This window comes from Pagrus major, chromosome 6, assembly GCF_040436345.1.
Source record: "Pagrus major chromosome 6, Pma_NU_1.0".
In the NCBI taxonomy this organism is placed as follows: Eukaryota; Metazoa; Chordata; class Actinopteri; order Spariformes; family Sparidae; genus Pagrus; species Pagrus major.
In genome coordinates this window covers 36,789,387-36,814,795 of record NC_133220.1, presented here as the reverse complement: position 1 = coordinate 36,814,795, position 25,409 = coordinate 36,789,387, and the positions used below count along the sequence as shown (strand labels likewise).

Here is a 25,409-nt window from a genome sequence, read left to right as displayed (position 1 = left end):
CCTGATTTGACCCTTTGTTAATAATAAAATATCAATTAGTGCAGCTTTAAGTTACTGTAAGTATTTCTTCACCTGAATAATTAAACAAGCACAATAAAATCTGGTCCTTTACATAAAGATGTTATTAGTGGCACAAATCATGAGTGCATGCTAATTAGCATCTTATAATTAAACTTATTAATGTTCAGACACTAAACAACTCATGGGCCAACTATATATTTAATGACATGACAAACATTTCATCCTGCCTGATGATAGTGTATGTTAGCTGCTCATGGGTTCTACATAATAATGCTTCACCGTGAACTTAAAATCACCATCATTGTTTTTAACAACTGGAACCCACTTTAAATTCAGAAGTAGCCAGTTTTGGAGGGGTAATATGACTAAGTACAAAATTAGACCACATTGGAACTGTAATATAGTCAGTCAGCCAGTTAACAATCAGCAAATCTGTAAAGAATCAATACAGAACGTTACCATTTATTGATTCCATCAGTTATCTACAGACAAGGATCTACCTGGTGACCCGGTTCAGTCATTTATCAGTAGCTGTAAATGCTGTGTGACATTATCAGCACATATCGACCCCGTCCTGTTGTGGCCAGACGCCTGGGTCACACAGAACGGTCTAACCAGGGACATGAAAGAGCTGAGGGGGCATCGCGGCCACAGTGAGTCCAGCTTCGCTCTTTCCCCGGTGGGGAGGAAGGGTTTGAAGTTGAGGACCCCTCTGACAGAATCATTACCCTCCATCATGGCTCTCCTCCTCCGCCCAGTTCAGGAAGAGAGGCTAATCTATGGGATGTGTCAATAAAGGACCCCTGGCCTGCTGATTGACTGCGTGTGTGTGTGTGTGTGTGTGTGTGCGCGCGTGCGTGCGTGCGTGCGTGCGTGCGTGCGTGCGTGCGTGTTTTAGCCAGCTATCCCTACCAAACTGTAAATAAATCCGGAAGCAAAATCTGCAGCTAAATTTCTCTCTGAGCCTTCAATCCCTATCAATACCATTTCACATACTATTGAATATTCTTATTTGATATCTGATTATTAAATATAGAATATAGTTATACATAATCTCCCACACTTTTGTCTGGGGATGGTACCCTTGTGAAATAATAACACATAAAAACTATGCTCAAACAGGAAGTATAATCCTAAAACTGAGTTAAGCGGCAGGATAAACCAGATGGTTGTCAGAATCTTTCATTTAATGTCCATGAATAAACATCAGCACATTATATCAATAATCCTGCCTGATAGCCACAGTAGAAGATCTTATTTCTGCCTGCCTGTCAGTGTATTTAATTCCATAAAACCCTCTGAAATGATTGTGATAAATGTTCAGTATAGCTGATCAGAGTTGACTCTTTTTTTCTTGCATATCAAGCAACATTTTCCAACATCAGAACGTTCATCAGAGTTTTGTCATAATTTCTGATTGTTAAACAAGATGAAAAAGCATTTTTCTCTGATCTGGAGTCTATGAACCAGATCCAAATCTACAAACTGACATTAGATAATTAGGCTTCTATCACAAAGATGTACTTGTGAGAGTTTGTTATGGGGCTGTGGGATTACAGTGCTGTAAGGACACACACAAACACCACACTTCTCAGTTTTCAGAGGTGTGAAATCTTCTGAGATGTTACATCAAACAAATCTCAGTTGGCTTTAAAAGCTGCACGAAAATCTCCCAATAACAAGCATGAGGCCAGAAATGTTTGTTTTACACTAGAAGGGCTACATCCACTTCTCGGGCAGTTTGAGGTTGCAGTTGTTGCAACTTAAATCAGTGGTTCTAACTCTAACACCACTCCTTGGGGAACCCAGCATTTTCAAATATTATAACTCTTCCTGCTCCACACACAAACAGTTAGGTACATCAGGTGTGTTCGGCCAATTTAAGTAGATGGACACTCTTAATCAACTGAAACATATCTGATTTAGCGAATCACTGAGGATAATACTTGGCATGTCTCAGCCAGTTTACTACAAAAATATATTCACAAGTGACTTTCAAAGCTCGATAGCCAACTGGTAGAAGCAGCAAACTGTTTTTGGTTAGTTAGTTTTAGTTAGACATCGGATTTAACATATGGCAATTAGTTTGTGGTTATTTTATCAATTGCTAATTTGTTTGGTACTATTTAGCCACCACAACACTAGCAAAATATAAACCAAAATATAAAGAATTCAAAAATTATCTAAAATTATATAAATGTGAATACCAGTTCTGATATTACGTCTATACAGTATATTGTGTTGCAAAGACATATACCAAAGCTAGCATGCTAACCAGCTAGCCACATCCCATCCCAGTCTAAAGCGCCTGTGCTAGTGGTGTAAACACCAACACTCCCAGTCACTTGCAGCTCATTACCCTCATTAGCCGTCAGTGTATACACCAACCAGTTTTATTCACTCCCTGCCACATTATCCAGTATATTTTGTGTAGCTCTCCAGTGTTTTGTATTTTGCTCACCTGACCTGTCTGTTTTGAACCCCTGCCTGAATTCACAGACTCTATTCTACCTGTCTGCTCCTTGTTGGATTTGCTTTCTTGATTGGACTGATTACCTGGATTGACTCCTGCTTGCTTTTGAATATCTGAGTAAACTGAACTTTACTGCATCTGACTGTTCTTGTGTTGTGCTTTTGGGTTCTATTCTGCCACTCGCCTGACACTGATGAACATTTATGTTCTGTTAACTGGGGCACCAAGGAGATGCTGCACGTTCCAGCTTTTTTGGCCGCTCAGGAAAATGGACATTGATAACCTGTCACTGCTGTATACTGCACAAAGAAACAAAAAGAAAACCATAAGGTTATGGCTTCACAAAATTCTTTGAGTTTGAGATGAGTTGGGAGAATCAAACACTGTGTTTTCCAAATTTTATTGATTATTGAATATGATTCGTAAATACAAAACAAACTTCAGAGAGGCAGCTCTGTGATCATGTGTAGAAATTCTAATTTGTTGAGATAGTTCATCTGTTACAATGTTTTTTAACCACGCTAGCACTATGGCTCCAAGGACGGTTATGGCAGATGGTCACACAGTCGGTTCATCACCGTGGTCCAAACTGAACTAACTCAACAACTATCAGATGGACTGCTATGATTTTTGTTACATTCTTGCAACTATTGGATGGATTGAAAAGGTATTTGGCAGAGACATTCATGTTGTTACAATTCATCTCAGAACTTTTCTGCTTATTGACTAACAAAAAAATCTTTTTAAAAGAGTTGTATGGCTGCTGCAGGGTGACAAAGATGCATATTTTAAAAACAAATTAATCTTCATCCCATAATGCAATTGAAAACAATTAAAGCAGATATAAACATACATGTTCACTGTGATTAAAGGGATTCAAGCATTTTTAGAGAGATTTTCCTCAGCAGAAGTTAGGGTCTAAGCATAGAGGACAGGATATATGTGTAAGTGGGGCTGCTGTCACAAAGACAGTGTTAGCAACACAGCTACTGCTAGCAGCCTGGCTACTGTCCAAAGTGAAAGACCATAAGACTATAAGAATCCTAATTTTACAATTGCAGACACACTTCCTCTGTGCTGTTACTCGACTGAAGTAGCTGGTTGTCGTAGGTATAGTCTTTTCAAATCTAGGGATCTCTGGGTTTCAGGAGACCTGGGTTGTGTCCAAAATCACTCATTCACTACTCCTTACTCACGACATAATAGAGTTCAATATAGAGGACTATACCGTGAGCTCAAAAAAAGAGGGGGGGTTTGTGTGTCGCATTTACATCAAGTCCCCAGCTTTTTCAGTTTTTTAGGAGAACACTGTTTTTGCTGTGAAGCTCCAGAAATGTTTTATGGACTACAAAACTTCACCTGACTTTCCATCTGCATGGGGGGAGGAGATACTGAATTAATGACATCTGACCTCTTCATCCATTGCCCTAAACTCTATAAGAGTGTCAAAGCTTTTCTGTACTTAAAGAAAGCACTTGTGCCATGAAGCTATCAAACAAACTTCCCTCTGCAAATCTGACATTTACACAATAGCACAAAATCCGCAGAGCCACCTCTGCCTAAGAGGGATTTAAAGTTAGCGGAGCACCTGCTCCACAATTGATTTATTTTGAATTGACTTTGTGTTGTGCCAAGCAGAAAGACGCACAAGCTTTTGTCTGGCTGTAGTATACGACTAATGTTCAAAGAGAATTCCTTTTCATTTGGTGATAGTGCTGATGATTAGTGTGTGCCTTGACTGAGATCTGCGGCTCCTTCATCTGTGCTACAGAGAAACACAGTCACAGTGGAATACACAACCCATCAGCACTAACACACTCACTATCAAACATCTGAACAACAACCACACAGGCATGCATGGACACACTGATGACAAATGCAAGCACATAAACCTTAGGCAAATTGGGCACTGTTAGCACCAAAAAGCATAGTACTGTACATTACACACACACACACACACACACACACACACACACACACACACACACTCTTTGAGCAGTCCATTTAGGAACTGTGTGTGTGGTTGCATGTCACACCAATGTTTTTTAATTCTGGTGTTTTCCAAACTGTGTCTTGATTGCAGCCATTCTATTAGTCATATTAACTTTGCACTTGCCATCTCAGCAGAGCTTCTGGTCACCTCAACACTGACAAAACAACATATATCTGGGCAAGCAGCACAAACTTAGTCAAACCTTTTAAACAGAAATTCAGTTTTTGATGCTGCAAATCATTTTATGTAACAAGTGGTAGTAATTTAGATGTATTAATCGCTTTTTATTGGCTGTATGTGAGCGTATTGTAACATTACGAGACCTCCACTGTCTCTCTCTGTTGCCTGTACAAGCCTGTGAACGATTTGTTGAAGTTGTTTAATGCTGCTGGACTATTAACACATTCTCAGTGCTTCGTCTGGGCACCTCTCTCCGCACCCCTATAGAGAAAAACAGTAGTTAATGACGGCATAGAATTGGAGTCCACTAACATAAACTAAAGACCAGCTTCCAGCACAACACAGAAGTTCCACAGAGCCTCTTTAAATTATTTCCTTTGTCTGACCAAAGGTGAACACAAATTAGCCTTCTGTTTTAGGTACTGTACCTATTTGCAATGGGACATAATGCTCGGGAAACTTGTCAGCTATGGGCCATGCTGTTTTTGTACTCATACCTAAGAGGATTGCCTTAATAGCCCAGTGTAGTACTGCAACAAAAAACATTTGTCAAACTGTGTAATGTTTGCATAACTTTCCCAGATCCCAGTGCAGCATCATCTCAGTGTAAAGTAAGTTGGATGAGCGGGTGTTGCCAGAGCTGCTCTGGATAGGGGCAATAGAAAGAGGCACTAAATCTGAGCAGACTGTACAATTTTTAAATCTTTTATTAATCAAAAATCTACAGCTTCTACATTCATTCTGTGCTGTTCAACTGACTAGAAATCTCACTTGGTTTTGACCTAGCAGCAACCTCCATAATTAAGGGTGTGGCCACGTTGAGTGACTGCATTTTTCACAATCTGAAGTAAAAGATTTAAGACTCCTTTATATATACAAAAAATTTGTTTTAAAAAAACTCAAATTAATTTCAGAGCAGCCTTTAATTGTGAATAGTCCACAGCACACCTGTGCACGCATTCCTGAGCAGTTTTGTCCTGCCATTGGGGGCACTGCCATTGGGGGCACTGCCATTGGGGAGTGTACTTGACCAGTAAAGGTTTTTGGGTGGGTGGTGTGTGTCAAGTGGCACTCACATGAATGCCAGGATCCAAGGTTTTCCAGCAGACAATGCATTGTAAGGAGGTGATCAATGTTAATCACTTCACCTATCAGTGGGTTTAATGTTGTGGCTGATCGGTGTATATGAAGTGTTGTGATGCTGTCCATATACCTCATGAAGGTCAACTGACAAAACACTGTAAATAAATATCTCAGCAGTAAGTGACAGTGAGTTCTTCACATTGTTTAAAGTGGCCTCAGATCTGAAAACGTGCAGTTTTGGAGGCCATGAGCAAACGGCGTATATTGTTGTTTAACTTAGTTTTGAACGAATTGCTAGCCATACTTTTATCTGTCTCCATCTGACCTATGACAAATGGCATTGTGATAATACCAGGGTTGCCACAGTAACTCAAGAGAAATCATCACAGCTGAAGACAGGATTTTGGAAATTTCCAGTCACGTCTGTTTACATAAACACCATCGATGGCAACTGATGATGTATAATATGAATGTCTTAAATGGTTGTCCCATTTCAACGACTATCCCTTGTAACTGTGTTCTGAGGGGAAAGGGGACACTGAAAACAAAGTGGTACGAGTGAAATGGGATTGAGCCTCATTTTAGTTCTGCCACAGCAAAGTTTGTGTGAAGACTACAGATAGCCAAAATATGTAAACTACTGCTCCAGTTGTATTAGAACAAGCTCACTACAGTGTATGAAGGATCTTTGGAACCACAGAACTTCTCAAACTTGAAGATAGCCAATCAAAAATGCAGACAAAACACCCAGGTTAGTGATTGTTCACACAATTACAGTACGGTCACGTGGAGTTCAACATTGGAGAATTTTGACTGGCGAAGTCGCAGCCAAAACAGCTAGCAAAAATGTGTGTGTGCTTGACACACCTGAAACAGACTATAAACCAGTTCTGAGTGACTCACATCCTGCTCAGCCCGGCAGGTGATGGTCATACGCCTGTATTTATTGTTTATTGTTTATTGTTTATTGTTTATTAAGGATCCCCATTAGCTGGTACCTTAGTAACCAGCTAGTCTTCCTGGGGTCCACAGGGAACAACACAGAATATACACAAGAACGTCACATACTCAACATATCATACATTTACAAGTACAATCTATCATAATATATCTAATGTTAAAAAGTTAAACCAAACATTTGAAGATTTTTGCAAGTCTTAAACAGAGTTTATCTTAGACAGCAAAATGGAGTCACTCATACTCATGTACAGCTCGTGAAAAATAAGATTTCAATTTCTTTTTAAATACCTGTTTACTTTCGGTACAACATAGGTAGTGAGGCAAATTATTCCACAAAGTTATTGCTCTATATATGAAAGATCGTGATAAGGCCTTAGTTCTCGGGTGAGGCACTTCTAGCTGACCATTGCTGGACCCTCTAGTGCTATAATTGTGCACAGTGTTTCTAAAAACAATTTGAGTAAATAAAAAGTCAGGCGCTTTACTGATCAAGACTGACTGAAACATTGCAGCGGTGCTTGATGCTAACCTGTTATCAACCATCATCCATGAGAGGGAATCATGCATGCGGTTAACATTTGATCGAGTAGAGCAGCCCAATACCAACCGTGCAGCCTTATTTTGGGCAATCTGCAGCTTTTTGAGCTCAGTTTTGGCAGCAGATGCCCAGACCACAGAACAATAATCTAGGTGGCACAACACCAAACTCTGTACAATCTGACACATTAGGGGTTGCGCAACAAAGGAAGCACATTTCCTTGAGATACCAACAGCTCTTCCCATTTTCAAGATAATTTGATTAATGTGATCACTGAAGGAAAGCCTGGAATCCAACATTACACCCAGAAGTTTAACAGTTTCTACTTGTTCCACAGTTACATTATTTAACTTTAATTCCAACCTTGGTCTGCCAGATAACTTATGTCTTGAACCTATTAAAATACTTTTTGTTTTAAGAACATTAAGGACTAACTTATTACAAGAAATCCAGTCATGTAGAATTTGCAGTTCCTTATTAAGGACATCATTCAACTCACTGTATGAAGGCGCAGCATAATACAAGGTAGAATCATCGGCATAAAACACAATTTTTGCTCTTTCAGTAGCCCAAGCAAGATCATTAATAAACACAGTGAACAGTAACGGTCCGAGGCAACTTCCCTGAGGCACACCACATACTAGATCCCCACTATTTGATATACCACCATTTAAATGCACCTGTTGTGATCTGGAGGACAGATAGTTATTAATCCACGTTAATGCCAGTGGACCAAAACCATAACATTCAAGTTTTTTTATCAAGAGAGAGTGATCAAGCAAATCAAAAGCAGCAGTTAAATCTAACAGCACAGCCCCCACCATTAAAGAATTGTCAATAGCTCTAAACCAGTCATCAGTCATTTTTATCAAGGCAGTGGACGTGGAGTGGCTTGTTCTATAGGCATGCTGACTCATAGTTATCAAATTATTCGAGAAAAAATAATCATGAATTTGTATATATACAACTTTTTCCATTATTTTGCTCAAGACTAGAATAATGCTAATTGGTCTGGAGTTGCTCTCATTAAAGATTACTTTCTTATCTTTGGGTATGGGGACAATTTTAGCTGTCTTCCACACCATAGGAGTTTTGCTGAGACATAAACATCTATTAATAATATAGCTAACTGGAGATGAAATACAGCTGGCAGTAATCCTTAACAGTTTACTGTCCAGAGTATCTACACCAGCTAATTTATTGTCAGGAAGAGCACAGAGAAGCCTTTCCACCTCTTTGACTTCAACCTGGTGAAATTCAAAAGTACATACTTTGTCACTCATTATAATATTCGTGATTATATCTTTTGATTTATGGTTGTCTGGGGTATTCATGCTTTCTCTAAGTTGAGATACCTTTTTTATAAAAAAATTGTTAAAATGATTAGCAATATCATTCGGCTTAGTGAGAGCAAAACCATTTGATTCAACAAAGGGAGGACAAACCGTAGTTTTGCGACCCATCATTTCATTAAAAACACTCCAGAGATTTTTTCCATCATATTTAGCAGTTTTTAATCTTTGTTTATAGTAATCCTTCTTTTTCAATTTGTTTAATTTTGTAACTTGATTACGCAAAGAGCAATACTTGCGTCTATCTTCAATTAATCCAGACATTATAGCAATCTTTTTAGCAGCGTTTCTTTCTGTCATTAAATTCATTAAAGTGTTATCAATCCATGGGGCTCTTTTGTGCTTGACTGTAAACTTTTTTAAAGGAGCATGCTCGTCTACAACCTTCATGTATTTGGACATAAATAAACTAAGTGCAGCCTCAGGGTCCTCCTCACTATATACATCACTCCAATTTATACTTGATATATCTTCGATAAAGCATTCTTTATGAAATTTTTTATATGAACGAGTGTAAATAACATTTGCTCTGACTTTCTGAAGCTTTGTCTTTCTGGTAACAGCAATTATGTTATGGTCACTAAAACCAATTGGCACAGAGACGACTTTAGAACATAGGTTAGGAACATTAGTATAAATGTGATCGATACATGTATTCAAGGTGATACCATCACTATCCATACTATTTCTTGTGGGAAGAGTGACAATCTGATACAGGTTGCAAGCATTCAAAATAGAAAGGACCTTGTTCTTGTTTGTACCAGGTCTACCCAACCAATCTATGTTCATATCACCTAGTAAGTAGATTTCATTATTCATGTCAGATAACGTATCAAATATATTACACAGATCATTAAGATATAGAGCATCAGCACTAGGAGGACGATAGAAGCAGCATACTAAAATGGGCTTAAGATGAGTTAGATAGACTTGTACGCAAAGAGCTTCAATTCCATCTTTCATTAAATCATCACGTACTTTGGCAGGAAAAATATTCTGAACATAAATGGCCACACCTCCTCCAAATTGATTCCTATCTCTCCTAAAAATAGAGAACCCCTCAATATTTACATCTATGTCAGTCAAAAAATCATACAGATGTGTCTCAGAAATGGCAAGAATATTAATGCTATTACTGCTAACAATACCTTGTAATTCCTCAACCTTATTACGCAAGCTGCATACATTAACATGAGCTAAGACTAGCCCCTTTTCAAGACCCAGTTTAGTGTCAGGAATAACATTGAAAGAATGAGTCATATGGACTAGTAAAAACAAGAAAAAACCATGCTAAACCATGTTAAAAGAGCCAGGGAGTTATTTTTGAGTCTCGAAATAGCTGACCATTAATATAAAGCTTGTCAACAGTCAGTGCCACTTTACATTTTTGAGCCCTTTTTTCTTTCATGATAGGCAACAGAACTTTTCTCCTGGCATTGATCTCTGCAGGGAAGTGGTCATTTAGCCAGAAGGAGGTCCCCCTCAGTTCCCTTCCATGACTCTTGACCATTTCTTTCTGCTTGTAGTGTTCAAAACGAACTATAATTGGCCGGTTCTTACCCTCACTTGGTTTGCCCAGTCTATGAACTCTGGAAAATGCAATGTCCTTAACAACCTCAGAAGAAAATTTGAGGTGTTTGGACATGAATTCTCTCACCGTAGTTTCAGGGTCAGCAAGTTGAACAAGAATTTATGTGTGACGGTACCATAAATGAGGCATTGACTCCCCTAAAACGACAAACTATCTGGTGGAAATTCAGCCCGATTTTAAGATTAGTCAGGAGCAACCAGGGTTTGAAAAATGTTATGTAAAATGTATAATATTCTACTGTATGTATGTAATAATAATAATAATAATACATTTTATTTGTTGGCGTCTTTCAAACACCCAAGGTCACCTTACATGTAAGAAACAGAAAACAAAAAAAAACATTAAAAAAAACATATGTGTGTGTGTGCATGTGTGCATGCATGGGTGCGTGCATGTGTGTGTTTGTGTGTGTGTCCAGCAATCATTAAGTGTCAATAATCCTACAGTGATAATTGGAAAGTTGATTCAGAGTGTGTCAGTTGACCTGTGGGACGCAGCTTTCATTCAGTTGGCTGGTGTATTGTGTGTGTTAATGCTCTGGGAGACACTCACCGTGTTACTGCTCTCTGATTCTTGCTGTGCACTGATAAGGAGCATGAAGTGGTGATTTAATAATCGCTGCATGAAACTGAGCACATTCAGTTTGAGCACTGTGTTGTGCAGTTTAGATAGCACTGGGGATGTGAAATCACTTCAGAGCTGCAATTATAAACATGAAAGTTCAACTTGATTAAAAGAGTGAATGAGAGAAAGGTAGCAGTTACCTGGATCTGACTTAGAGAAGGTGTCCATGTCTAACAGGTTTCTGCAACAAAAGGAAAGGAGATTGTTAGAGACTGAAAGGGACAGTTTTTCTTTCTGCGATCGGCTGAGATCTCAGTTAATCTGGATACAGACATATTTAATACACAGTTTCAGTCATTAAAAAATGATACTTATGTAGCAGGCAGTCAGGAGACTAATTCATTAATTCACTTAAATGGGACATATTATAAAACTCACTTTTTCAGTGCTTGTGCAAATATATTTGAGTGTTTGGAGTGCCTACCAACCCACAAACTGTGAAATAAAACTGTTGTTTTTTTGTGGACTGCCTACATGAGAAAACATGGGATTCAACAAGCAATTCATATTTTGGCCTCCTTGAAGACAAGGCTCATTAGAATAATGCCACCCCCAATCTAAGTATCTCCACCCATGGCTTGAGAACCAGCTCTGTGGAGGCCAGCACATTTTAACGAGGGACCACGGTGTCATAAGCATGAAACCACAGGATATTTTTAATAAGACGAGGGCCAGTACAAAGCTAAGCATGGGAGCTGCTCTGTTGTAGCCTCCAAAACAAATGTCTTCATCTACTCTGATTGTGGGTGTGATTTTTACCACTGGACTGCTCTGTTTGTCAATTTAAAAGATAATTTTCCAAGTGAATAAAACTGTCATGATTGGGTCTTTTGGTGTGGCTGTTTTGTGTGTTTTTGTGCTTTTCTGTTTTCAGAGGTGCTCTGCAGAGGCTGGGCGTGGCTTTCCTGCTGGCTGGAGCTTTCCACTTTCACACACCTGCAGCGCATCTGACAACAAATGTCTTCATCTACTCTGATCTGAGGATGTCAAGACCCAGTGGATTTACTTAATTTTTTATGGGAAACATTGAATTGTGGGTGTGATTTTTACCACTGGACTGCTCTGGTAGCTTCACAAGCTTTTGATTAGATTTTACTACGAACTGTATCAACAATGAGGGCTGATAACAGTCCGACCTGAAGAACAGACCGATACTGGCTGTCTCTGAGCTGACTTCAAACTTGAAAGCTGTACATTTTGCCATGTTTTATTTTTCTTACAGTTTATTTTTTTTTTATTATTATATTATATTATTATTTTTTTTACCCTCCAGAGCCTCCACCTATACTTCAGCCAACTCAGCCACCAGCATTACCACCTGCCTGAGCCCAAGCCTCACTACTCTAGCCGAGCCATCTGCTGTGCCACCTTCCTGAGCCCAAGCCAAAGCATCTTCCACTACCTGCCATCTCTGACTTTATAATGAATTCCTTTAACTATCTCCCTGTATTGGTCTCTTTTGGGTCCAACTAAAGGCAAAGATAAGGTAATTAACCTTTAGGTTCAGATTTTGCTAGCTTATCCAAAAATTGACGAGCGCCCGCATCAGGCACAAAACACAGTGGTAGTGACAAAGGGCCCCCCAGGCAAAATACTAAGTTTTAAGTGAGCCCCCACGACAGTCACTAGCTTGACAGACTAGCTAGTCGAGTGGTGCACTATAGATTATATAATAATAAGACTATATAATAGACTTCAGCTGAGTTTCCACCAAAATACTTTCAGTATAGTACCCTTTGAACCCTGCTTAGCCCCTGGTAAAACGCCAGATTTGCCCTGTGTTTCCACTGCAGACAGTACCCTTAAATGTAGGTGGGGTTGATAGTGAATGGCTTCGGGGTGACTTTCACTTTTCCAGCAGTTGGAAACAGGGGAGACTGTTCTTAACTCTAAATAAGCTGCTGCTTTTATTAACTGACACTGTAACCTGAACTCTACATTACTGTCCCACTGACAACATCTACAAACTGATAACCTCCGCTCTGCACTCCTCGCATTCAACGTCTCTTTTCTGCTGCTCACTCACTTTTGCTCCACCACTCCACCACACAATCTCCACACAGCACACACGTGTAGTTGTTTATCACAACAAGGAAACTATCTTTACTTAAGAGGCTGCAGGCAGCAAGACACAAGACTGCTGTGAAATCCTTCTTCAGAGCGCAGAGGACGAGACAACGCTGGCTGTTCTGACTGACCAATCAGTGGGCTGGAGTGTTTTACCTCCACCTTTTGGCATCGGATCAGTGTGCAGTGTAACTCAACAAATGCATAACAACAAGTGAGAAACAGGTTACAATTACATGCAGTGAAGCTGAGATGTTGTGGTGGAGACAGTTCTCTGTGGCCACAACAGTCTCTGATTTCATGTTGTTTTGCAGTCTGAGTCCCATTTTGTCCATTTCCTTTTCCTGTGACCAGACATTAGCCAGGAGCTGCCTTGAATCAAGCTGTATTAGCATGGGTCTTATTCCGACTGTCAACCTCCAAATGGTCAGGTTGGATGGTCAAAAAGTCCACTGCTCTTCATCCAAAACACCCATTTTGTTTAGCAATGATGATAACAGTATTTCTGCCATGGGCAGTACGTGTTTCAGCCATAAAGCAGAAAAAATTATGGTCAAGAAAATGAAAATTTAGCATAATTTGGAGGAGCTACCAGCAGCAGTTACTTCACGTACACAATTTCACTGCAGTTACCTACGCAACATAGATACATTCATAACTGAAGTAACATAAGTAATGCAGTTATTTTAACCCAAAGCAATGTTTTCCTAAACCTAACCAAGTAGTTTTAGTGCCTAAAACTAACCAAACTTGCAGTGCAGGACAAAGGTCCAGTACATCTGTTGCTGGTAAGCTGCAACAGCCATGTTGTTTTGGCAACATATATCATAGGGGAGTGACTGGCAATCGATCTATTCAGTTGTTTAGGTATGAGGATGTGTTGACCTATTCAGAAATAAAAGAAAAGAAAACCTTCATGAGAAATTACATTGCATTACAGAACTAGTGGAGCAGCAGTTAGCAGTGTCAAGACTGTCATACTGAATGAAAACTGTTTGCAGTCATGTCAGTAATGGTTTTACCAAAGTAACTGGGACATTTTAATAGCTAAAAAAAAAATTCCATTATCCTCCAGTAGCCTACAAACGGGTGGCAGAAATCTCAAAGATCAATCAGCAGCTTGGCTTGTTGAGTAATTCCTGTATATGGGTTAACTGACACTTTTATATACATGCTTCAAAGGTTGTTGAGCTTATTTATAAAGATTATGTTGTTGAATTAAATATTTGCATATCATCTTTAATCACAACTGAGCTTTCTCCTTATGTATCAAAATGCAGAATTGGAAATCTGCCATGTGAATGACTTCCAGGACAGAACACCAAGAATTGTGTTTGTACTATAAAGACATTATGAGTATATTTTTCTGCCTGTGTATTACGTCGTCTGGTGATTACTGTTAAAGCCAGTTAGATAAATATTAATTTATCTACATTTCTGTGTAAACAATTTGTTTTACTCATGTTTTACCTGCATGCTAGCGTCATGTAGCTGTTTATTGGTGCCATACTACTGTTATAAATAGCCTTAAAGATGTGAGAGTGTGTGCCTGTGTGTCTCAGACTATGGCTGATAAACACAAAGCATCTGCAGGGAACTACAGACATTTCCTGAGGGATCTGCTGCCAAGTCTGTTTTTTTTTCTGTAATGCTTAATCACGTCATCGATTTTGCATGTTTCTTTTATCTACAAATGTAGGCACATTTTTCATTTATTGCATTTTTCAAGCTGATGGTTGAGTTGGTATAGTGAAATTTGAAAGAATAGCAGTACATTGATAATAAAGCTGAATATATTTAGTGATACATTACGAGCAACTGGTATTAAAGCCATTGAAATCAACAGCACCATACTACGAAAATGAACTGAAATGGAATGAATAGATCCAAAGAATGATGAGGCTCAAACTTCATTTTTTCTAGAAATGCGTCAATGTTTTCTCTCTATATTGCCTAGCATTTCTTCTCTTTGGGTGAACATGTGTATAGAGGGATTTATTAGGGGTTGCTTGTTAGCAGGTGCTCCATTCCAATAAGGTGACAACTCCCATGTCTGTGAAAACAAGAAGTCATGAACCACCAGAGAGAACATGCTGCTTCTCTGCAGAAATACTGAAATAATTTGACATGCATGCAACTAGGACTGCTGTCTGTCATATTTGGGAAGGGTTTTGTTTGCACTTTCCCTCCGAGAGCAGAGTCTTGCTCCAGTGAGACATTTAGGTGATAAAAAGGTTTTTGCTTGTAATGTGGCCTCATGCTTGAGACCTTCAGGACATGATAAGAGGGAAGTTGGGCATCCAATCAGAGCCCTCCCCTGCTGTGATTGACATTCTCCCACTGAGAAGTCCTGGCTCCCTGTGCTCACTGACCTACCTGGCATTTCACTCTGAAAGCACCACAATGTCACTTTTTAGCATCAGAGCATGGTAGGTGGTCACACTGCAGCCATCACAGTCACAATGCACCTATCAAATTGCTTCACAGCACCAGAACAGTAGAAACGTTTTTAAATATGCAAATATCTTCAAAAGTTTAATTGCTGAAGAATAGACGTCTTCTACACCACTGCATGCTGGTGTTGTAAAAACAACAGTTAGTCAGGTTGTAGCTTGACCTCTGATTTGGCCAATTAATCATTGTTGTATTTTAAAATACTAGTGCCCAATTTCTTACCTTGCGAGGTAGCTGGATTTGCGAGACCTCAGGTATGTGAGCTCACAAATCCATCTTGCCAGGCTTCAAGCTTTACGATACGCGAAGGCAGTGCAAAGCGACTGCTAGCTTGTAAACAACGGTGGACACAGCAGGAGTTTTATCAGAAATGGACAACATTTCTTCTTTAAATTTAGAACAAAGAACTGCACTGAAGGCTTTTCTTGATGGAAAAGATGTTTTCACTCTTTTCCTGACCAGCTTCAGTAAGCGGTTGATTCAGCTCTCCTGCTGCTAATCTGATTGATTGAAATTAGCCTGTGATACACAGTTGCAGACAGATGGTTCATCCAATCACCTTCCAACAGTCATAACAGGAACAATGTGCTATAGTCATGCCACAAATCTGTATAGCCCCACGCTCCCTCAAACATTTTAGTATTTTTTATCATTTAATAAAGAAACCTGTAAAAGCTTACCAGCCATTCATTCAAACTGTGTTGGTATGGGCGCTTTCCAGTGCTGAAGTTGTTCAACGTACACGTGAAATACAATTTTGTCATTGCTTGGTGGTCTCTTGTGATAGGCTTATAGATAGCATACTGTCTACTAGCATACTACTCACCAAGTTCAGTTAAAAACATACATTTATATTAAATGTGTCTGCGTGTCATATTTGCTTTTATTGGAAAAAAACGAATACCTCCTCATAAAGGAATAGACTATCATCTAGCACCGGCAGAGATAATTTCCTGGCGCCATCCATGAGACAGTCACAATATGTCTGTCAGCAAGATTTATTTTGGAAGTCTAACTGGACATTGAATATAACGTATTATTGCTAACTTGACTGTGGAGCCCTTCACATGCAAAACTGACTAGAGGTGGAGGTAGAGCAACATAGTTTGAAGCTTACGGCCACTGACCAAGCTGCTGTATTTGACAAGTTGGGAGTGAGAACGTGTTGTCATCCTCCTCTCTGTTAAATTGTGAAGTGAAGGACATTTTGGTCTGACTGTACTTATGTAACTCCTTAACAGTACACGTTAGCTGTGACAACCAAATCTTTGAGTGACAGCTTACACAGAGGACTTCAAAGCTCAATCAGGTACTATGTCTGTAAATCAATCCTGTGTCCTTCAGTTTGGGAAAACTGCATTTCTTCTGCTGAAACTGAAATATTTTCAACTCAAGCTGATACACAATCACATCTTTTTGCACCATCTCCAGCATTCAGTGATTTTTTCCTGTCCATCCATTCACATTTTCCCATTGACTCATATGCATCCATGACTCCACCCATAATCTCTATATGTCACTTTGCTCTATCTGGACACACATTAACACATGTACTCTAGTGTAGCCCCTCCCCCAGGGCTAGCCAAGCATCCCAATATCATCCAACTGCAGCCACAAATGGGCGTTCTCGTGCTGGTGGGGGTTCCCGTTTTCGCGGACTGGAACGCCCCCTTCTTCTTCTTCGCCTTTCTTGCTGAACTGTAACTGTCACTGTCAACATCCGGCCCCCTTCTTCTTCACCTCTTCTGCTGAACTGCTAACTGTCAACATCTGGGTTAATATCACAACATTCGCTGGTTAGTTTTTCTCAAACAGAAGTTTCAAAATAAGATCTAGTAGTCTGTACCATAGACATATATACATATACGTCGCCGCCATATTGGAGGAGGCAGCCGGAGCGAGCCGGAGCGAGCCAGAGCGAGCCAGAGCGATCGGAGGATGCCTCATTCGTGTGCTTCTTGGAAATGTTTCAACCGTTTGACCATCGAAACCAGATCCCAGATCCCATTACCTTTCACCAGTAAGACGGAACAATTACTTTTGATTGTATTTGATCATTGTAACATCATTTTGAGAACAGAATATGGTTACTTTGTTGATAATACTACAAAGTCCCGTGCAAAACACTATGAATTCCCGCGGTGAAACCAGCCTCCAAACAACAAAAAAGTCAATCGTATTTAACTAAATTTCCCCGAACTAACTAATCTGATTGTTGTAAGTTGCTTAGCTAAGTTTTCTCATACTATGTAAGTTTCCCATAGATAAAGGGCTGAGACAGCAGTGGGAAACAGCTCTGAGAAGGGAAGGGTTTTCTGCTAGCCCTCATCCATACTCTGCAGTGAGCATTTCAGTCCGGAGGACTTTGACTGAACAGGTCAGACCGTCAGGATCAGAGATGGAGCTGTTCCTTCTGTCTTCTGTTTCCCAGCTCATCTCCAAAGGGTAGGTGTATCACTAGGCTGTAAGGATTAGATAAGTCAATGCCACACTAAATGAAAATGTTTTATTCCTGTATGAATGTGAAGGAATCAATGATGTATTTTGTATTATGTTATGTTGCCACAGCAACATGATAAAAAAACAAACTGTAACCAGTCGTTTAAAGTGATAGTTCCAACTACCAATGGTACTCAAGGTAACCAAGGAGTTCTAGCCAATCAGAGGCAGAGTAGGGCGGGCCTTAAGTTTTCAGGCACCTCGGACAATGTTAGCGAGTGGTGAGGAGCTGGTTTACTGTATACTGCTAGCATGGATGCCAGGTATATTAAACCAGGCGAAGAAACCTCGAGATGGGAAGCGGGAGTGAAAAATAAGTGGCGCTGGGGTTGGATAGAGGAGGCCGGAGCAGATGGAAAGCCTCTCAGTAGCTGATGTCAAAAACTGAAGGAGCCAGGAGCTTGTTTTGGGGGGCGACCCCCATACCGACGGTCCGCCATTCTGACCGGGTTAGGGTTAGGGTTTCAGGTTCGGAATGGCGACCTTTTTTCAAAAATAATTAAGGGCCGGCATTCTGAAACATGAAAGTGAATGTTCGGAATGGCGGCCCTTCAGAATGCCGCCCTGGAACCGCTTGTTTTTGTGTACCGTGCTCCAGAAAACTAGTGTATGATAGCAGCGGGAAAAAAGTATTAGCTCGTCATGCTTCAGACCCGGGTCACATAGCGTCCGTGCGTGCTCTCTCCCACACATCGACCTTACCGGGAGCAACGGCTACAGGTACCACAGCTACATCTATGACCGACCGTGTGTGTGAACAGAAAATTCGTATGACTGCGTTTATAGCTGAACACGATCTCTCATTCACAATGGCCCGGAGCCCCTGGAGCTGTGCAAGAAGTTAGCAGAAGACAAAAATGCGTTGGCTAAATTATCGGTTTCCAACAACCACGCTAGTTACTTAAACACACACGGCCTTGCCCCCGAGTTCAAGAGACAGCTGGCTGAAAAGCTAAAAAAGGCCACCTTTTCTATGAATGTGGACGAAGCGACAAATCTCAGAATGGACAAAGTTCTCAACATGCTTGTTATGGAGCAAATCATTGTTAAAAATGCTGCAAATCAACTACAATTAAAATTGTAACTGATGATCAAATTTTCATTTTTTTGGTGAACTGCTCATATTTCATTATTAAAAACCTTGAAATTGTCATTCCAACTTCTTGATGTGATACGTGATTGATACTCTCAAAGTGCACCAGATTAATTCATTTAGATTGCAAATGTCACAAGACATGGCACAAGACGAGACAGAGGAACTATAACAAAGAAACAGAAACAAACAAAAATAAATAATTAAAACTGCAAGCAGTGATATATGTTCTTTGTTTCCTCGCACATACAGCTGTATAGATATAAGTATAGGAGTTTTTTAAAAATTAAATTAAAGAGTACGGTTTAGACCTGCTCTATGTAAAAGCCAGCCAGGCAGTAGCAGTGTTTTATTATGATTTGCAGACTTTGTTAATTTTCTTGTCCCAATGATTGTCATTATTAGTAGTTAAAATCACTGGATATAAAAACGATTCATCAATATCAGTAACATGTAAACGCTGGTGCTGTTTATTCGCACAGATGTCTCATTTACATGTCAGGATGTGGTTATTATAGAAACAGATTCAATATTTAACTGTCATGTATGATGTATCATCACAGTAACAGAGTTACATACATTGGCAGTTGTAAACACTTGAAAACATTACAAAAACACATGTGGGTTTGGTGCCTACCTGTATACTGAACATATAAGGAGTAGATAACGTTTATAATCATCAGAGAACGTTACACACGTTGTTTTTGGTTCCTGTCTGTTTCCTGAATATATTTGTATGTGTGTGAATGTGTAAATGAGAGGCATTAACTTAGCACTTTGTAGAAGGGCGCTATTTAAAGTTCACTCCATTGACTTGTATTAGTTCACGGGGCGGATCTGCCTCCTCCAATATGGCGGCGACGTCGACGTATCGCAGCAGCAGGCCAACCCACTCAGTGAGGCATCTATTTATATATGTCTATGGTCTGTACGGGTAGCATAGAACTAACGTTAGCAAGCTAAGCCATGCGAAACTCTTCGCGATTGGTCGATGAAACGCTACCAGGAATGCCCAATGGGCGTTCTTGTGTCATGACGGGAACGCCCAAGCTGCAGCTGGACCCTCCTCAAGCAAGGTTGTCAAATACTAACACTTTGGACTGGTGGCTCAGTTTCATCGCCAACCCTCAGTGTTTGACGACCTGGGATGAGACTCAACAATCAACTGTTTCTCCATAAAGTTACATATTGTTGCTTTAACAATCTGTTCCAATCAGTTTCTCAAAAAGCTATTTCAGTGGACTAGCATGCACAATACTAGGACCTTACCTGAGTGGACTGCAGCCATTATTTTATTAAATACAATTGTGTTTTTCCTGCTATGACATTTCAAAATGTCTGCCATGAACAAGGTCTGTTATAATTGTATTGGATGATTCAACAGCACATGATTCAAGAGCAATGCTAGTGTTCGGTACCAGTGCAGGAAGCAATGTGACCTTCATGGTGTGAGACAGAAAGAAGAGTGTAGAAGTAGTGGATGAGCTTAATGTGCATTTGATTTTCATGCACAAGACAGTAGTTCTTTTCACTTTTTTAAGTGATTTGACACCATTTCCTGTAACGCCCACCGGGATTTCCATGACATCGAAAGCTGTCGTTTACCATGTCTCTGTCCTTGTCTATCCGTCTTAACTGTTTATTCTTCGAGTCTTTCATAGTCCCACTAGTACTTTACCATAGCTTACTTTAGGCTTTTAACCCTTGTTAAATTTTTTCGAACCAATCTTTTGTTAGTGGGTAGTCTGTTGCTGCCCGTGTAGCTTTCCTTAACCTAGCCTAGCCTACCGGTTTTGCCTTTCACCACAGTTAACACAGCCTCAATAAACAGTGTTATGATGGCTCGTGCTGACTGTTCTGCAGTTGCAGATAAAGTTCTCCCTGTTAGCACGATGGGCACTGCAGACAGCTTTAGCCCTGGGCCTGATAGCAGGCCTGCTAGTCTTAGCACTAGCTCAGTGTCGTCGGCAGCAGCTGTGGAGTTTGTCCCTGTTATAAATTAACTGTACTGTATTACTGTACAGTAATTACTGTTTCCAATATTCTGTAAATGCAATTTGTAAACTGTGACTTTGTTGTTCTGTTCTGTACATGCGGAATCTATTGCATGTCTGTCCATCCTGGGAGAGGGATCCCTCCTCTGCTGCTCTTCCTGAGGTTTCTTCCATCTTTTTTCCCCCGTTAAAAGGGTTTTTTTCTCAATATGGCAAGTTTCTCCTCAGTCGAACTGAGGGTATTAGGACAGAGGATGTCGCTCACCGTACAGATTGTAAAGCCCACTAAGGCAATGTGATTATGATTTTGGGCTATAGATATAAAATGGATTTGATCTGATTTAACCCATAACAATTACCATTCGCACTTGGAGAATGTCATCACTGAACAGAATCTGAGTTGGTTTAAAAACATCAACAGTGAGCCAAAAATAAATTTGAGGACACTCTTTAACAAGTCGAAAAGCTTCCCTGATCAATATTTTTATATCAATGATCACATGACTTGTGTGTGATATGAAAGTTGGCACTCAGTGATGAAGTGATGAAGTGTGTTTTGCTATATAAATAAATTTTTAAAAAAAGACTGTAGCTTTAATTCATCAATTTAGAAAATATTTGTGGCTGTTTGTTCAAGAGACATTTTCATCAGATTTCAAGCAAGCTTTAAACAGCAATGATTATTAAATGCACACTATGTCAATTCTGCTGCTCTGGGTCTAAATCAAAACAAACAAAAAATGTTTGTCGAGTGCTGTGTGGGGGGCATAGCCACTGCTCAGCTGCTCAGAGCCAGCCAGTTCTGGATTAGAAAGTTGGGTTCAGATCCAGACCTTCTGGAGGAATAAACACCCGCAGTCACATCAGATTCTGTTCTGATCCAGAGCCGTTAACTGACCGAAGGACTACGTTACTTTTTAACTTTTGGGATTAAAAAGTGGATTTATCTTCACTCCTGTTTATCAACCTGACTGCAGCAGTGATCCGCGGAGGTGACTTCCATTGTCGGGTGTTTATGTTCTATAATGTCGACTGCTGACTGGAGCTGGAGCTGGAGGGGAAATGGACTTTACGTCATGAACATAATGTTACAGAGAGGAAAGGGGAAAAAGAAGAACCAGAGTCTGTGCTGAGTGCTGAGTTTAGTCAGAGGCTGAACTGAATTCAAACACACACACACACACCCTTGTGCCATTGCTCGCTATCTTACAGCTAATGCACAGTAATCTTGCTGTTTTGGGTGAATTAACACTCGCCTGAGTAATGTGAATAAACACAAGTGATCCCACAGTTAAGCTAGAGTACACGAGTATTGCTAGGAAAACATTTGCTCCACTTGTGGTGAACGCACCATTAAACAACCAGCATTGCCGATGAAAATCTATCTGACATAACTCAGGCACAAATGTTCATGGATAAGTTTATGTTTTAGTTTTATTCTTGTACTGTTCTCATTATGTGGCAACATAATTCAACAGCAAGCCAAACTGTCGAATATATGCATAAGAGTCAGGGATCATCTTAGTTGTGCCCTTTAATAAGATGCCATTATTGATGCATTCATGAATCAAGGAGTGAAACTGTAGCTGTAGAAAATGACAACATACAGAAGCAACTCAGTAGTGTTTACATCTGGTGCAATGACAAAGTAGCTATGATTTACTGCTACATACTATATGAATTTTAAATAAACCAAAACTGTCTAAATTTCTACTATAAATTTAATAATATTAAAATATAATAATGCACTTGCACTCATACAACACAGTTCCCACAAAAGTTCACAAAAACATCCTCCCCACAAATATCACCAAACACTATTAGAATATTGGTTTACATGACACAGAAACTTACAGGTGATGCTTTCACAAGCTTAAACGAAAGGATGGCAGTGGATAGGATATGTGTCTGCTCCTCGGTCTGCTTGAGGAGGAAAGGCTGCTTTCAGGTTACATGAGAACTACTTCCTGAACAGACAGGTTACTTCCTGTTCCAACAAAACTATCACTAGGGGGTGCTAAAACATTGTTAAAAGAACTCTAAGCCTGAGGCGGGACAATTCTAATGATATCATAACATTACATTTAGTCTCATTCGCTGACTTCCTTCCTGGAAGTTACGGTGAGGCTACACATGGTCAAGTGGTTTGAACATAGTTGGAAACATCTGGGATAATGTTAGTACATAACTCAGCTAAATATATAACAGTCTGGTTAAAAATCTTAAAATCTTGCATATAATATCTTTAAATGAAATCTTAAATTATAATATATTCTATTAGCTGCATACAACCCAAGTATGTGTCTATAATATCACATATCCCCACCTAAAATTATAAAGTTCACTGCCTAATACATCAATTTTAGTCCATTTCAGGTATGAGGGAGCTAGAGTATTTTTTTTAACTTCTGACACCCCACCAGTCAGAGATATATTGGGGTGGGGGGGCTGGCTAATAGGTGCTCTGTTTGCAGAGCGGGGAGGTCATTTATTTCCTACTGTCGCATTTGAACAATCCTTTGCCAGCGGTAATCAGTGCAGACTGCAGGGTGGTTGCCACACTCAGCTTGTTTAATAGGATCTAGAGGAGCAGCATTTGGGTGGCAGACAGGCAGGCTGCAACTTATATAAGACAGAGGAAAACACAGCCTGCTTCCACACTATCTGACTACCTGTCTAACACTTCATCTGACAGCACTGTTTACACACACAGACAACACCATGCATACACTTTATTCAAACTTGATCTTTAAGATGGAGCCTCCATATTGTCACTGACAAGTGATCAAATCAGATTTGTGTGGTTAAACAGCAGAATAATTTCTGTCATTACTGATCTATTTTCATGGAAACACACACGGTCTGACAGATTTGTCCAATCCAATATAAAGTGTTGGAGCCTCTGCTCCACCAGAGACCCAACCACATAGAGAAAGGCTGCAATATGCGTGAAATTAAACAAATTATTTAATTAATTCATGAAAGTAATGCTATTGACATTTTACTGTGTATAGACTGTGTATAGAATTAGAACATTTTGATGTTCCTTCTTTGTAAATAAAGACAGTGACAGACATCCTTTCGTGTCTCATTGTCCATGCACTTAAGAGATAAAAGGGTCTTTATGCTTGTCACAAAAAAAAACCCATACCATCAGAATAATGTGGAAGATGCCATAATCATATAAACAATCTACTCATAAGTGCTTTAAGGTGTTTACAGTAACAGTACTTCAGGCAAACTTGCTGACAATTATTTTTGAATGTTTTAAATTTGTGTGACATTTGGTTGGAAAAATATCAGCTACTCAGAGTAGTCACCCTGCCGCAGTTAGTCAGCAATAACTGGGGATGCAGGAGGTCAGTCACAGTTGGACATGCTGAGAGGTCAGTCTATGACAGCAAAGTAAATGGTGAGTGGCATTCATGTTTTTTGTATTAATTTTAATGACGTGGATAACTTATATCTAGTTATCAGTTTACAACAATTTGAAAACTTTTTGAACAACAGCAGACAGTTAACATGATCACCAACATACCAGAGGTCACAGCAGCCACAACAACTACACAAGACATCTCACACGACATCTTGCCATTCCTCACCACCCTGATCAGCTCCTCCCTCCCTCCAGGCCTTATTCCAACTCCTTTCAAGACAGCTACAGTAAAGTCACTCCTAAAGAAACCCACCCTAGACTCAGTTGACATCCGACACTACAGACCGCGCCGTCTACATCCAACTGTGCTCCTATCTTTCACAAAACGACCTCCTTGACCACAATCAGTCAGGCTTCAGGACTGCTCACTCCACTAAGACGGCCCTCCTCGCAGTGACTGAGTCCCTCCGTGCTGCCAGAGCCTCGTCCCACTCATCAGTCCTCATTCTCCTCGACCTATCTTCAACGTTTGACACAGTCAACCACCAAATCCTCCTCTCCACTCTGGCTGAACTTGGCATCGCTGACTCTGCTCTTACCGGGTTCACATCATACCTGACAAATCGCACCTTTCAGGTCATATGGAATGGCTTGTCCAAACCCTGCTTTCTGGAAACTGGTGTCCCTCAAGGCTCAGTACTAGGACCACTTCTGTTTTCACTATACACTAGATCACTAGGCTCTGCAATCACATCACATGGATTCTCTTACCACTGTTATGCAGACAACACCCAACTGTTCCTCTCTTTTCCCCCATCCACCCACGTTGCAACGCGCATCTCGGAATGTCTGACAGACATCTCCGCTTGGACAACTTCGCACCACCTCAAGCTCAACCTTAATAAAACTGAACTCCTCTTCATCCCGGGGAAAGACTGCCCTTGCATGGACCTGTCAGTCACGGTCGAGGACGTCACAGTATCGCCATCATCGACTGCGAGGAACCTGGGCGTAATCCTCGACATCATTGCTGTGGCCAAATCTTGCAGATTTGCCCTCTACAACATCCGCAGGATCCGGTCTTTCCTCACAAAGGACGCAATGCAACTCC

The 25,409-nt window shown here is 40.2% G+C and overlaps 1 protein-coding gene across 1 annotated transcript in view; it reads right to left on the bottom strand.

Moving 5' to 3' along the window:
* LOC140997979 (copine-9-like) overlaps positions 1–25,409 on the bottom strand; it is a 325,346-nt gene that overhangs the window by 283,731 nt on the left and 16,206 nt on the right. The window contains exon 2 of the mRNA XM_073468074.1: positions 10,956–10,996. Coding sequence (XP_073324175.1) covers positions 10,956–10,996 — 41 coding nt within the window. The remainder of the gene's footprint in view (positions 1–10,955; positions 10,997–25,409) is intronic.